At 37.4% G+C, this 16,911-nt stretch overlaps 1 protein-coding gene across 3 annotated transcripts in view; it reads right to left on the bottom strand.

Annotated features, from left to right (window-relative positions):
* Positions 1–8,228: 8,228 nt before the first annotated feature.
* The window catches only part of CCDC91 (coiled-coil domain containing 91), a 400,877-nt gene continuing 392,194 nt past the window's right edge, over positions 8,229–16,911 (bottom strand). For all 3 annotated transcript variants that reach the window (XM_040234623.1, XM_040234619.1, XM_040234621.1), the window contains one exon: positions 8,229–9,344. In XM_040234623.1, the coding sequence (XP_040090557.1) occupies positions 9,234–9,344 (111 nt within the window). In that variant the 3' untranslated portion in view covers positions 8,229–9,233. The remainder of the gene's footprint in view (positions 9,345–16,911) is intronic.

Raw genomic sequence — 16,911 nt, 5'->3', positions numbered from 1 at the left:
GGCAGGATTGGTGGTGCCACATGGCAAGAGACAGTGAACTTTTCCTGAGGGCTGAGAAGCCTCTGTCTCTCATCCCCAGAAGGTAGCTAACGAAGGTTGAGAAAATGTTCGTCCTTCATGCTGCAAGCCAGGACTAACTTAGAAAATGCCCAGAATGGCCTGAAACTGCATGTTCCTTTGTAGTACATGCAACACTGGATGAAAAGATTCACCATGGGGGGTGGGGGGAAAGGAATATATTTTGCTTCCACTTTCCCACTACTGTGAATAATATCTCTAATCAATCTTGAAAAGGATTATATAAGACAGGGGTCCCCAACCTCCAGGATCTAATGTCTGATGATCTGAGGTAGAGCTGATGTAATAATAATAAAGTGTACAATAAAAGTAATGTGCTTGAACCATCCCCAAACCATCTCCCGTCAAACAGGTTGGAGACTGCTAGGAGATCATGGATATTTTAATGCTGAATTCTATTCCCTTGTAAACCTTTAAGGAGAAACATTTTGGTATAGAAAAGTTAATAATTGTAGAGAAACAGGTCAAACTGAAGCCATATAGAAGGAAAGGATGTGAAAAAGAATAAGTTGGATCCCAAAAGTATATACATACTCATTGCACACTTGCAAGTCTCAACCATTCATTTACCACTTTCTCCTTTTCTTCAGCCCAATCATACTTTCACCACCTACACTTGATCATGTTAGTATCCCTGCCCAAGTGATAGAAACCACTGCCAATGATTTGAAACTATTTACTTCTTTGTATATGTTCCTAGCATCCAGAGTAAAATTATGAATGTATTTTTCCCATAGACACATTAGTTGGTTCAATAAATTTAGGCTTTAGGAAATCATTAACTGTAATGTGGAGAATTGATGATTTGAGACCAAGAATGAAAATAAGGACTCACTTAGCAGACTATTTCAAAAGCAGTGTGAAGGACAGGGAAGCCTGGGGTGCTGCAATCCACGGGGTTGCCAAGAGTGGGACACGACTAAGTGACCGAACAACAAGGCACAAGATGACAAAGACTGTGGTTAGCGAGGTAGTTGTGAGAATGAATGGAAAAAAGTAGATGAACTGAGGAAAAGTCTTGGAGTACAGCTGACAGGACTAAATTTGAAGTAGGGAGTAAGGGATAAAACAGAGAAATGGGGAAGGATGATACATTTGTTGAGATGGGAAATATTACAAAAGACAAAGAAAGATCTCTGGTTGGCAGGGGTGAGGTGGTGATGAAGAGGGCAGTTTTTGACATGTTTGGTACCACATTAATCAGGCAGATGGATATAAGATTGGACCTAAAAAACAATGATCTTTTGCGAGTATGCAAAGCTGTGGAATCAGAAGAGAAACAGACAGAGAATAAAGAAATGAGGGCATCAGCCCCATTACATTTAAGATTAAGGTCTATATAACACTGCATTGTGGGTTATATAGAATTTTCAGGTTTTAGATTACTTAACATGTGTAATAGAGAATACGCCTTTCAATTTCTAAGGAATAAAGATAAAGACATTTCCAAGCACAAGAATTCGTGTGGGGAACTGCCAGCGTTACCAAGGTAGAATCCCTGTGACACTCTGAATTTAATTCATATAAAAGAGAACATGTCTCACTCTTATCAATAACTGTAGCCGGTTATCTGGATTTCTTGGAAGCTAGGACTGGAGTTCTCTAAAAAATTCTGATTTGATATTTCTACCTAGCTTATGTCATTTTATAAACCTGCTGCCAATGTCAGTTTTGATTTGATACAAAGTGTCAAAGTTTATGACTTGCTTTATGAGAAAAAAGAAAAATTATAAGAAAAATAAAGTGTGCTATTATTTTTAGCTACATAAAAAGCCATGAACAAAAAAACATACAGTTTGCCTGTAAAATTATAATGTAGAATTAATTCCAAAAAATAGCTCACTGAGACAATTACTAAAATTGTACTACTTGCATCCCTGTTATATATTTTTAATAAAACTATAAATCTTTACATTTTTAGAAGTTATGGAAAACAGACAAAAAGAGATACAGAGAATTACAGAAAAGTATGTTTCATAAAGGTAGTATGTTTCACAGTATTTGGTGGATCTAACATTTTTAGAAAAGAACACCTACACAAAACAGCAAAAACTCAGAATTTATTACTATACATCTTGCCACAAGACATTTTCTATAATCTGCTTCAGCACACAAACTTGGTAAGTCAGTGATTTGTTCATTCTGTAGCTTCAGTTATTTCTTTTTAAATCAGCTTCCAGACTTTTGAGAACTGAATCTTTGCCAGGACTGAGTCAAGTTTTCCTATCTTTTGAATGATTTTGCTCCTTGATCTCTGTGTATTTCTCAAAAATAAAAGACTAGTTTGCACCACAATTGTGAGTCAGAGTGGGAGTCTAAAAGCCTATTAGATATCCTTCAGCATTCATTAACACTAGGACTCACACATTGTTCTGAATATTCCCACTTCTGACCTGATCCCTAACTCTCTCTTCTCTTCACCTGTCCCGTCCCCATCCCTCACCCAGCTCCTGCTGGGTCCTCTGGATTTCCTATTCTTGACTCTAAAATCCTGTGCATACAACCCCTTCTCTAACTTTTCTTCCTCCCTACTACTGTAGCTGAAACCTGATGGACCAGGACCAGTGAGTCTAGTATTTACAGCTCACTCCCAATACTGGGAGGCCAGGTATAGCTTGGTACTGTAAGAAATTATTTGACATGTAATTTTTCATATGGCTTCCCTGGTAGCTCAGCTGGTAAAGAATCAGCCTGCAATGCAGGAGATCCCATTTCAATTCCTGGATTGGGAAGATTCCCTGGAGAAGGGATAGGCTACCCACTTCAATATTCTTGGGCTTCCCTGTGGCTCAGACCGTAAAGAATCCACCTACAATGTGGGATACCTGGGTCCGATCCCTGGGTTGGGAAGATTCCTTGAAGGAGGGCATGGCAACCCACTCCAGTATTCTTGCCTGGAGAATCTCCATGGACAGAGGAGCCTGGCGGGCTACAGTGCATGACGTCACAAAGAGTCAGTCACGACTAAGCGACTAAGCACAGCACACAGTCCCTACTTACACTCTTAGGGGATCTTGTAAATTTGGGTAGCACATCAATTTAGTAGCATTCTAGTAGCTGTGATTTAGTTATCCCATGTAGCTTTTGGAAATGCAGGTTCATTTTAAAGTGTTCAAAAGGCAGGTTACTGTTTTATGAGTTAACTTTCTCATAGGACCTCATTTCTTATTGTACCACAGCAATTTTAGTTATTCCTTTAAATTAGCACTCAGACTCTATTAGCTCAAGTTTAATTTATTACTAGTGGAATAACTGATCAATTATTTATGAACTCACTACTAAATACCAAGTTCACACACAGGCTAAGTACCAGGAAATTCCTCCAGGATATAATAAACAAGATAGATGCGGGCTCTTCCTTCAGAAAGATATGTATAAAACAAATAAGAACACATATTATTAATTATAAGTGGCAACTAACACAAAATATTATATCTGTATGGACTCCATGGCCTTCCCTGGCGGCTCGGCAGTCTAAGAATCCACCTGCCAATGCAGGAGATGCCAGTTCAGCTCTGGGTCAGGAAAGTCATCTGGAAAAGGAAACGGCAATCCACTCCAGTGTTCTTGCCTGGAAAATTGCATGGACAGAGGGGCCTGGCAGGTTACAGTCCACGGGGTCGCAAAGAGTCGGACAAGACTTAGCGACTAAACAACAAACACAAAATATTATTTCATTCTATATGTACTCCATAGGAAATTACAATTTAATCTCTAGAGATAAGTTTTGACAAAATTATATTTTCAGTGTGATCATATAAATCCAATTCCCAACCTAAGAACTATTATTTTGGCTTCTTGTTCCTCTGGGTAGTCTGGAGACTTAGTAGAGTTGTTTACTGGTGTGTAACAGAAGACTAGGGGCTAAGTGCTTAGATTCAATAACTCCAGTTTTTCTCTTATAGTTTTATAAATGTCTTCCAGGTATTTACATATCTTTTTTCATATTCAGAATTTATTATGCAAAGACTTATTTTAATTTAGCGAATGAGTAATTTGTCATTCTTTAAAGCATATTAAGCATTTCCTGATTCCAGTCAGTGTAACTGTCAGAAAAAAGTTATAATTGTAGATACCTGACTTAGTGCAGAATCATATCAATCATAGGGACACTGTTCTGGTTTTGATTTCAAAGAAATTACTGAATAAGGCTTCACTGAACTGCAACATGAATCAGCGTTTAGTAAGGCTGAGTTTAAACCTCTATTCCAGATTCTGAGTGACAGAGAACTTCTAAATAGGGCACTGTTTGTTCACAGTTTTAGGTATCTGTGATTTACTTGGCTTTATTGGACAATAGGGGCTTGTCCTAATTTTAACATTCCTTAAAATAAATCAAAGAATGTTCCCATTTTGGATGAGGATTAGTATGGTGGAGGAAATGAAGAATTTATAAGTGCCAGGTATCCAGGGATTATGAGCTGGGCTCTGTGCTGGACTGCTTTGGTTAATAGTTTATTGGTTGCATGTAATAGAAACTGGCTCTGGCTAGCTTAAGGGAAAAAAGTAAGTGGTGCTGGCATATTGGAAGAATATTTGGGTAGCTCAAAGAATCCAAGACTCAGGAAAGATAGTGATCAGGGGACTTCTGCCCTCAGAAGTAGAGTTCATGTCTTGCCCTGCAGGGTAAAATAGTTGGAGTATCTCAGCACATGACTTCTCACAAGAGGCCTAGTTTTAGTCTTTGCCTATGGACCAGCCAGTCAGTGTCAGAGGGGCAGAATAATATTGTTTAGCCAGTTGCTTGTGGGCAACTGCACCTGTGTTTTGTGGGCAGTTCCCAGAGAAAGGGGGCTTATTGTGAACTGGAGGCCATATCAATGAGGTCTACTCTATGGGGCATTTTACAAGCTTAATTTTTTTTTTTTTAAGTCTGTTAAACTGACTATTTTCACCTCACAAATGAGAAAACAGAGACTCCATTTGGCTAGGCAACTTGTCCAATGTTCCACAGTTAGAATGTGGCAGGGCTTGAATTCTAACTAGGCTTATAAAAGGGGGTTAGTCTCCTTCTTTATAGTAATGTGATGACTATTTGGATAAATATTTCCAGATAATTTCTCATGGAGAGATGTTCAGTTTAGTCACTCAGTCATGTCTGACTCTTTGCGACCCCATGAATTACAGCACGCCAGGCCTCCCTGTCCATCACCAACCCCTAGAGTTCACTCAGACTCATGTCCGTTGTGTCGGTGATGCCATCCAGCCATCTCATCCTTTGTCATCCTCTTCTTCTCCTGCCCCCAATCCCTCCCAGCATCACAGTCTTTTCCAATGAGTCAACTCTTAGCATCAGGTGGCCAAAGTATTGGAGTTTCAGTGTTAGCATCAGTCCTTCCAAGGAACACCCAGGACTGATCTCCTTTAGGATGGACTGGGTGGATCTCCTTGCAGTCCAAGGGACTCTCAAGAGTGTTCTCCAACACCACAGTTCAAAAGCATCAATTCTTCGGCACTCAGCTTTCTTCACAGTCCAACTCTCACATCCATACATGACTACTGCAAAAACCATAGCCTTGAGTAGATGGACCTTTGTTGGCAAAGTAACATCTCTGCTTTTGAATATGCTTTCTAGGTTGCTCATAACTTTTCTTCCAAGGAGTAAGCGTCTTTTAATTTCATGGCTGCACTCACCATCTGCAGTGATTTTGGAGCCCCCAAAAATAAAGTCTGACACTGTTTCCACTGTTTCCCCATCTATTTCCCATGAAGTGATGGGGCCGGATGCCATGATCTTCGTTTTCTGAATGTTGAGCTTTAAGCCAACTTTTTCACTCTCCACTTTCACTTTCATCAAGAGGCTTTTTAGTTCCTCTTCACTTTCTGCCATAAGGGTGGTGTCATCTGCATCTCTGAGGTGATTGATATTTCTCCCTGCAATCTTGATTCTAGCTTGTGTTTCTTCCAGTCCAGCGTTTCACATGATGTACTCTGCATATAAGTTAAATAAGCAGGGTGACAATATACAGCCTTGATGTACTCCTTTTCCTATTTGGAACCAGTCTGATGTTCCATGTCCAGTTCTAAAAGATGTTAGGTATCTGCAATTTTATATTAGAAAGAATAAAACTACCTGTTGAAAGATCTGCGGTTGAATCCCCCCGAACTCTGTCTGGTCCTCATGGGCAATTAAACACCTAATCTACACTAATCAACGTGGATATATCATCTCCTATACAGGGTTATTTCAACTTCACAGGGGTGTTGAAATAATGTGAAAATACTTGGTTCAAAGCAGATACTCATTTGTTTTTTGAGGAAATAACTCTACTAATAATGAACCCTCAAGCATGTTACTAAAAATGGAGTCACAATTTGACAGTGCTTTGTCACTCAAAAAATCTAATTACTCTCTTACCCATAGTCTTTCAAGATGGTGCTTTATTCACCTAGACATAAAGATAGGAAATGCTCTAAAAAGTGGTAAGGAAAACATACAATAGGAGGGGAAAGTTTTAGATACAAAACATTTGATTAGTTTGAGACTTTCAGCTCATATATCAGGGAGAATCTCTTATCTTTGGTCACAGTGTTGCAGGGAGGGGGACCCCCTTCAAGGGCCCAAAACTGGGCTCTTGTCTAACACTCAGAAATGAATTGTCTGGGGAGATATATGTGCTGACAAAGCAAGAGATGTTATCGGGAATAAAATCTCCAATTTTACTGGGGGCCCGGGTGGAGAGCAGTAGGGTAAGGGAACCTAGGAGAACTGCTCTGCCACATAGCAATCTTGTGTTTTGTGGTGAAGGGATTAGTTTCTGGGTTGTCTTTAGCCAGTCATTCTGACTCACAGTCCTTCCTGGTTGTGCATGCCTTGTTCAGTCTATATGGATGCCAGTGAGAAGGATTCTGGGAGGTGATCTGACATGTGGTGTCTCCTTTTGACCTTTCCCGAGCTCTTCTGGTTGACGGTTTATTAGTTCCATGTTCTTTACCAGGACCTCCTGTCAAAACAACTCATGCAAATAGTTACTATGGTGCCTGGCCAGGGTGGGCGGGTTCAGTCAGTGTGCTTCCCCTAACAACAGCATAATGCTTAAATCGTGAGAAATTAAATTGTAAGCATGAGATTTAAATGTTTAAGTCTAATTCTCTTAGTGAATGCTACCTGACATGCTTTATGTCCTTGTGATAACCAGAACAAAAAGAGAATACAGTTCTAAATGTGGAAACCTGTAACTGAATATCACTGAAACAGATTATTAGCTAATTCAGTTTGGAAGGATAAATGTATTAATTAGTTCTATGTCCAGATGATTATTCTCAGTTATCTTTAAGGACAACTCCATGGGATAAAAATATTGTAGCAATCTAAGAATTTATTATTGTGCATGGTGGGTGTTCTGCAAATATTCAGAGACTGATCAGTATCAATTTGTTCCAAATTACTTCAGACAATAATTAGTCTATGTCAAGAGCAAAACTAGAACTCCAAATGGAAGAACAAAAAAATCATTCTGTGCTAGCTGGGATAAAAAGAGAGGTGGAGATGATTATATTCTCTTGATATATCCTCTATCTCTGGATCTTAGTTTCAACGACCTTCTATGCTTCATTTTCATTGAACTCATATCTGAGTAACTTGTCAAATATCCTATCATTTTAAATTTGATGACAGAGTCAACTGATTTTAAACATGACTATTACATTGTTTTATTGACTTGTTTCTGGATTAAAAGCCCTTTTGCCCCTTTTTAACTGTGCTGCATTTCAAATCAGTGGCCTGCTTGCTTTAATTTCTTATTTAAATTTGTAAGATAAAACAACTAAGTAGTCATTAACAATTTAAAGATTCTTGAAGTGAAGTAAAAGTCACTCAGTAGTGTCCGACTGTTTGCTTCCTCCTGTATTGTAGTCCTCCAGGCTCCTCTGTCTACCAGGATTCTCTAGGCAAGAGTACTGGAGTGGGTTGCCATGCCCTCTTCCAAGGGATCTTCCCAACCCAGGGATCAAACCCAGGTCTCCCACATTGTAGGTGGATTCTTTACCATCTGAGCCAACAGAGAAGCCCTTGGTAAAATAAGCCCTTGTTAAAGATTCTTGGTGTGTAGGTATAAGTTAAAAACATCATCATCCATAGATGTAGAAGTTAGATTTAGAAAAAAAATTAAAGAAAAAACTTTAAAGTATTAAAAATAACAACAACCAAATAATATTTGAAGCTCTCTTTATTACACTGAGAAATCCCAGAAAAGTACAGAGCCAATGAAAGTAGGAGCATTTCAGGAAACAAAACAAAAATGTTTGCAAACATTTTAAATGATATTTTAGTTTTGATGTCAAAAGAGAAAACAAAAACCTCATGATTTTGCACTGAAGCACACCGCTCATGAATTAAGTACATCCTGAAGTACTGGGAAAGGATTTCACATCTCATATTTGGACCTGATTCCATTATATTTATATATAAGAGGGAATATAAATTCCCTAAGTTATATTCTCTTTCTAGAGATTAAGTTCATGGTGTGATTTGTAAGAAAAAAGATTTTATTGATTCATAGTGACTGTGAAGAACAGAAATAGGAGATAAGCATATTATACATATATATTCCTTTAGGTGGTACATAAGATCAAAGTTGAATTAATTTAATAATCTTCAGTGTTTTTAATTGCTACCAATGACAATATATGGATCCCACTATAGAAGAGGTTGGTAATATCAGAATGACTCTCTGGCATATCCATGCTTTATAGCTAAGTTACACAGATAAAAAGGTGACATTGAAAACCATGCTATTTATATCCTCAAAATCAAATAAATGTATGATGACATTCTAGAATCTCATCTGGAGTCACTGTGAAATGATAAGTAAAGATATTTACTATTTTTGCCAAAAACAATGTAACCGGCCACCAGAAGCTATACTTTATTTAATTAAATTTTGGTAATTTTCAATGGTTTTGAGGGCACATCATACTGTCTGTTGCTGCTACTATTGCTACTAATAAAATAACATTAAACATAAAGGAGAAAATAAAAGAAAATAAATTAGATCTCTTTTTCTTCTAAATATTGTTTTAGTTTATCCTTGAAGTGGAAACCAATTTTCCAAGGTTTGGAAAGAAAACAAAAGTATCTTTGTAATTCAGAGCATGTATTTTAGAGGTCTAATGATTTATCCATTGCCAGTGTGGGTTAGCTTGTCACGTTTTCTTTATTCAATGTCAACTGGTTCTGTAGCTATTAAAGCACTTAACTGTTTCTGAGCACAGGAAAGGAACAGTTCCAAACTGGACAGGCTTCTTTGGCGGATGACTTGGTCAAGCTGTTGATATTTTTTTTTAAGAGAGAGAGAGAAAGAAAAAAGAATATACTTAGTTGAGGGATAAAGAACAGTATGCCACTGAAGCCCACTAGACAAAACTTTTCAGATGCTGATTTAGAAAATCAAACAGTGCTTTAAACTCAGATATAGTGCAGTCACTATTTTTGGTCTATCATCTAAGATGAAATGATAATTGTTACAATTTTATAATTGATGTTGATATTCAGCTACTGGAAAATACCATAAATTTGATCAGAATGATTTCAGAAAATATAAAATAGTATTTAAAATACCATTTCTTAATGAATATACAGACAAGACATCTACAAATATCATAAAAATATAACAGATGCAAAAAACAAAAGAAAAACATAGTAGGGAAAAACAGCATAATTACACCAGGCCTAAGTTTACCTGGGACAAAGGATAAGTGAGGACATACCCAATATCCTAAAATTAAGAGAAAGTTTCTGGGAAAGGAGTATTTTAAGGAATATTAGATACTGTTGAAACTTAAATTTGATTTGGTCTATCTGCTGAGTCAGAGATGTTTTTATTAGGATAATTTTAGTGTATTAATAACAAATGCAGTGAACAAAATCAGAGGTTTAGTAATAAAAGTCATATAAAACTTTCATAATGTTAAGGATTATAAACTACATCAAAAAAGTTTTTAATTCTCCTGCCTTAAAAGATTGCTCATGGTATAAAAATAACCAACAACAACATATTATCTACAGGTTATAGCAGAATGTATGAATGCAAAAGAAAGCCAAATAAATTCCATTTCACAATACATACCTGTCATATTTATGTAAAAGTTGACATATTCCTCCACAAGCTCCCTCAACATTAAGGACAAATCCAAACAAAAATTCTCTAGTAAATTACACATCTATAATCCACTAATTTCTAAAATGACTGAAAAAATAGAAGATTAAAATTTTGATATATCCTAAAAATTAATCAAAAAGAATACAGTAAATTTATCAAAATCCTCATGTAAAAAGACTGAAAACTACTAAGACTCCCTCTAATATTAGGGATTTTAATGTACATACAGAAACAGGATTCTTGCTTATCCTTTTTCCCCATTTTTTTTTCCGTTTTTCTCTCAGATGATAACTTTAGGTAAATATATATCTTCTGCTTACAAAGTCTCTATTAAGTAAGACAGTTCTTTACAAGGTAAACCCCAAGTGAGCAGAGAGCTTCTCTGTCTTGATGACTATTGTACCTCAGCATTAGAAGAAAGTCTGGTCACATGTTAGACATCCCATAAATATTTTCTGAGATTGAATGAATCAATAAATACTTAACCCAAATAGAGTAAAACAATCTACTAGGAAATGATAGGTATACTTTTAATACTAAAAGTAAAAACATGCCTAATAATCTAAAAGCTATGTAGTAGACATTTGAAATTTTTAAAGTTTCATTTTAATACACATAAAGCATAATGAAAGTTAATTATTTGAAGTTTTAAAAAATTATTTTGCACTTGGTCTAAATTCAAATAGCACAGAAGGGTATACCAACACCCAGGTCTAGTATATTCCTAGTGGTTTCTATCTACTTTGGATGTTTCCAAGCACTTAAAGATGGGATTTAAAAAATATTTGGTCCAGATGCTGTAACTGTTAACCATGGGAGGGTTTATATAATCACTTTGTTCCACTGCCATTACTGGAAATTTTTCCTTTTTTTTTAAAGAAATTGCTTGACTGTATTCCATGATTTATTTAGCAACTCTCTTACTGATAGACATGTAAGTTTATTTCAACTTTGCCTTATTTTTGCAGCACCATAGAAATTTCAACCTGGGTGCATTACCTTCAGATGTTCAAGGGTTTCTAAAGAGATTCTATTATATGGATTTTCTACATTGTAAGATTTGGATAGTTTATTTTTAGATGCAAAATAATATGATGATATATGATAAAATATCATATAATTGTGGTTGAACATATTAGTATGTTCACATGGGCACTGTGTGAAGAACAGGCTATGAAAGGAGCAAGACAAAAAAATCAAGAGATACAATATACAAGACAGTAAATGTGTGAAAAATAAACACAATTAACAAAAAAATCTCATTAATAGAGAAAAGTGTAATACTTCTGATAAGTTCAGTTCAGTCGCTCAGTCGTGTCTGACTCTTTGTGACCCCATGAACCACAGTACGCAGGCCTCCCTGTCAATCACCAACTCCCGGAGTCCACCCAAACCCGTGTCCATCGAGTCAGTGATGCCATCCAACCATCTCATCCTCTGTCGTCCCCTTCTCCTCCTGCCCTCAATCTTTCCCAGCATCAGGGTCTCTTCAAATGAGTCAGATCTCCGCATGAGGTGGCAAAAGTAGTGGATTTCAGCTTCAAAATCAGTCCCTCCAATGAACAGCCAGGACTGATCTCCTTTAGGATGGACTTGTTGGATCTCCTTGCAGTCCAAGGATCTCTCAAGACTCTTCTCTAACACCACAGTTCAAAAGCATCCATTCTTCGGTGCTCAGCTCTCTTTATAGCCCAACTCTCACATCCATACATGACCACTGGAAAAACCATAGCCCTGACTAGACAGACCTTTGTTGGCAAAGTAATGTCTCTGCTTTTTAATATGCTGTCTAGGTTGGTCACAACTTTCCTTCCAAGGAGCAAGCGTCTTTTATAATTTCATGGCTGCAATCACCATCTGCAGTGATTCTGGAGCCCAGAAAAATAAAGTCTGACACTGTTTCCACTGTTTCCCCATCTATTTCCCATGAAGTGACGGGACCAGATGCCATGATCTTAGTTTTCTGAATGTTGAGCTTTAAGCCAACTTTTTCACTCTCTTTGACTTTCATCAAGAGGCACTTTAATTCCTCTTCACTTTCTGCCCTAAAGGTGGGTCATTTGCGTATCTGAGGTTATTGATATTTCTCCTGGCAATCTTGATTTCAGCTTGTGCTTCCTCCAGCTCAGCGTTTCTCATGATGTACTCTGCATAGAATTTAAATAAGCAGAGTGACAGTATATAGCCTTGACATACTCCTTTTCCTATTTGGAGCCAGTTTATTGTTCCCTGTCCAGTTCTAACTGTTGCTTCCTGACCTGTATACAGGTTTCTCAAGAGACGGTGGTCTGGTATTCCCATCTCTGTTAGAATTTTCCACAGTTTATTGTGATCCACACAGTCAAAGGCTTTGGCATAGTCAATAAAGCAGAAATAGATGTTTTTCTGGAACTCTCTTGCTTTTTCTCTGATCCAGCGAATGTTGGCAGTTTGATCTCTAGTTTCTCTGCCTTTTCCAAAACCAGCTTGAACATCTAGAAGTTCACAGTTCACATGTTGCTCATACTTCTAGGTAATTGACCAAAAATATTACAGCCAATAGTGATCAGACACACACTTCTCTCTTAGATGCCAAAGTACTTATAATTCATTTTTTTCCTACTGTCACTGCAGTTGCTGTTTTCAGTGTTCCAGAATCCAGAGTAGCCAGCAGCATTCTTCATGGGGAATGCCAGTGTTCTGATTAGACACCTAGCCAGTCACCTCTGTTCATCCATTCATATCCTGTCCTTTAAAAAAATTATTTATTTTTTACTGAATGGAAGATTATTTAAATTCTGTAATGCTTTGTAATTTTCAAAAGTTTTACATGGATGATTTCATATAATCTCATAATAACCCTGTTTTTCCCTTCTACCCCTACGTTGCCTTTTTTCCCTTCCCTCTCCCCAGAGGTAACCAGTAGTGTGTTCTTACATATGTGAGTCTGCATCTTCTTTGTTTTAGTCACAAGTTTATTGTACTTTTTAGATTTCACATATAAGTGATACCATATACTATTTGTCTTTCTCTTTCTGACTTACTTCACTTAATATGCCCTCCAAGTCCGTCCATGATGTTGCAGATGGCAAAATTTCATCCTTTTTTTTTTAAATTGCTGAGCAATATTCCATTGTGTGTGTCTATATATACACCATCTTTACTATTCATCTGTTGATGGACATTGAGGTTGCTTCTATACCTTGGCTAATATAAATAATGCTAGAATGAACATTTGGGTCCCTGTATCTTTTCAAACTAGTATTTTTGTTTTTAACTATATACCCAGGAGTGGAATTGCTGGGTGATATGGTAGTTCCATTTTCAGTTTTTTGAGAAATCTCCATATTGTTTTCCACAGTGGCTGTACCAATTTACATTCCCACCAACAGTATATGAGAGTTCAGTGTTCTCCACATCCTCACCAATATTTGTAATTTTTATTCTTTTCAATGATAGTCATTCTGGCAGTTGTGAGGTGATATCTCATCATGGTTTTGATTTGCATTTCCCAGATGATTAGTGATGTTGATCATCTTTTCATGTGTTTGTCTGCTGTCTGCATTTCCTCTTTGAAAAAAATGTCTGTTCAGTTCTTCCACCCATTTTTAATCAGGTTGTGTGATAGGATCTGCATATTTTAAATTGTGATAGTTATTACCAAATTGCTTTCCAGAGCAAGTGACAGTGAAAGTTGCTCAGTCGTGTCTGACTCTTTGGGACCAGAACAGAATACTGGAGTGGGTAGCCATTCCCTTCTCCAGGGAATGTTCCTAACCCAGGGATTGAACCCAGATCTCCCGCACTGCAGCCAGATTCTTTACCGTCTGAGCCACCTATTAGTCCCAGATGTAGTGTGCAAAAGGAGTGGTTTTTCCCTGTTTTGTCTAAATCACTGTATAATTTTCCATTTTATATTTATAATTTAATATATATAATGAATTATTTTATTACTTATTTAAAAATTATACTATCGACAGACATTTGGATAAACAATCTTTTGCTTTTATACTAGCAAAATGCTGTAGTGAACACCTATCACACAGACCTCTGTATGCTACAATATCTTATAGATATTGCTTGAGCCAAAAAACATGTCATCTGCAATGCTACTTCTATCGTAAATCAGGTTTCCATATATGCCTGAATCTTTCTTCAGCCTCTCTATTCTGCTTCCACAGACAGTTCACCCTATCCCTATGTAAATATGTCACTTAAGTAGGGTGAGACTCTTTGTGACCCCATGAACTGTTGTAGCCCAAAAGGCTCCTCTGTCCATGGGATTCTCCAGGCAAGAATACTGGAGTGTGTTCCCATGCCCTCCTCCAGAGTATCTTCTTGACCCAAGGGTCTCCCGTATTGTAGACAGATGCTTTACCAACTGAGCCACCAGGGAAGTCCTGATTGAACACAAGTCTCTCACATCTCCTGCACTGCAGGCAGATTCTTTATCACTCATGGACTCCTTGGTTACACAGATGGCAAAGAATCTGCCTGCCATGCATGAGACTTGGGTTCAATTCCTGGGTCAGGAAGATCCCCTGGAGAAAGGAATGGCAACCCACTCCGTATTCTTGCCTTAAAAATTTCATGGATGGAGGAGACTGGTGGGCTATAGTCCATAGGTTCACAAGGTCAGACACGACTGAAACTAAGATGTTGACTTTCTTTACCATTGGGGAAGCCCATGGAAATATGCTCTTTTAAATACTACAACTGTGTAAATAAATTTTAGCATATCACATATACCTACCATTCAGCCAAACATACCATCTAATACTTTAGAAGAATATAAATTACTTCAGTTCAGTTCAGTGCAGTCGCTCAGTTGTGTCTGACTCTGTGACCCCATGAACTGCAGCACACCAGGCCTCCCTGTCCATCATCAACTACGAGAGTCTACCCAAAACCCATGTCCAATGATGCCATCCAACCATCTCATCCTCTGTTGTCCCCTTCTCCTCCTGCCCTCAATCTTTCCTAGCATCACGGTCTTTTCAAATGCGTTAGCTCTTCACATCAGGTGGCCAAAGTATTGGAGTTTCAGCTTCAACATCAGTCCTTCCAATGAACACCCAGGACTGATCTCCTTTAGGATGGACTGGTTGGATCTCCTTGCAGTCCAAGGGACTCTCAAGAGTCTTCTCCAACACCACAGTTCAAAAGCATCAATTCTTCAGCACTCAGCCTTCCTTATAGTCCAAGTCTCACATCCATATATGACTACTAGAAAAACCATAGCCTTGACTAGTCAGACCTTTGTTGACAAAGTAATGTCTCTGCTTTTTAATATAATGTCTAGGTTGGTCATAACTTTCTTTCCAAGGAGTAAGCGTCTTTTAATTTCATGGCTGCAATCACCATCTGCAGTGATTTTGGAGTCCCCCAAAATAAAGTCAGTCACTGTTTCCACTGTTTCTCCATTTATTGACCATGAAGTGATGGGACCAGATGACATGTTTTTAGTTTTCTGAATGTTGAGCTTTAAGCCAACTTTTTCACTCTCCTCTTTCACTTTCATCAAGAGGCTCTTTAGTTCTTCCTTACTTTCTGCCATAAGGGTGGTGCCATCTGCATATCTGAGGTTACTGATATTTCTCCTGGAAATCTTGATTCCAGCTTGTGCTTCCTCCATCCCAGCATTTCTCATGATGTACTCTGCATATAAGTTAAATAAGCAGGGTGACAATACACAGCCTTGACATACTCGTTTTCCTGTTTGGAACCAGTCTGTTGTTCCATGTCCAGTTCTAACTGTTGCTTCCTGACCTGCATACAGGTCTCTCTAGAGGCAATAAACACTTGCAATAAAATTGAAATTAAAAAGGAAAAAATCAGACGACAGATAGTCTGATACTTTTTTTTTCTTAAAGTGTAAAAACTAAGCAAAATTTAAAAATATATTGCCATGAGTTACATTAATAGGCAATATAACTTTTCTTTTTTTTTTTTTATGAGTACAAAACAAGGAAGCAAATTTATTTAAATTACTAAAATAGTTTTTAAAATCATTTACAAATCAGCTGCTACAATTACTTTTCCTGATATAGTGTTAGTCACTCAGTTGTTTCTGATTCTTTGTGGCCCCATGGACTGTGGCCCACCAGGCTCCTCTGTCCGTGGAATTCTCCAGGCAAGAATATTGGGGTGGGTTGCTATTCCCTTCTCCAGGTATCTTCCTGACCCAGGGATTGAACCTGCATCTCCTGCATTGCAGGCAGATTACTTACTTTAAAATTTTGGTTAATGAAACATTTAATAGAAATATTAGTTCCTCCATATAACACACATATATAAGACAAGGCTTTTTAGAAACTTATTTTAGAATCCTCTATAAATCAGAACATCTGACTTCTGATATTCAGGAACAAACTACAATGAAGAGTATAAATTTATGAGTACTGATAGTCCTAGTTGGAAGAAATGAGACCATACTCTACAATTAGTTATGGGATCCTCAAAAGGTAAACGATGAGGGCACTGACAGGCTCTAGTATTCTAAAGACAATATTGTGATTTAAAGGTTTATAGACAATAAAAAATAAATTGAATCTAGAATTTTAAAATTCTAAGAAAAATACAGCAGTCGACAGATGAAAAAGCTGTTAGAGATGTAACGCTAAAACCGAAATTCTACAGTAATGTACAGCAGTGTATTTTAACATCCTTCATGTATGGTAAACTTTACTTTCTTTTTGGCTGGAGGTACTCTGTAGAATTTATCACGTGCACAGTAAATCTTTATACTTGTTTT

The sequence above is a fragment of the Oryx dammah genome, unplaced genomic scaffold (assembly GCF_014754425.2).
Source record: "Oryx dammah isolate SB20612 unplaced genomic scaffold, SCBI_Odam_1.1 HiC_scaffold_29, whole genome shotgun sequence".
Taxonomy (NCBI): domain Eukaryota; kingdom Metazoa; phylum Chordata; class Mammalia; order Artiodactyla; family Bovidae; genus Oryx; species Oryx dammah.
The sequence above is the reverse complement of the archived record's forward strand: the minus strand, read 5'-3'. Positions and strand labels throughout refer to the sequence as shown.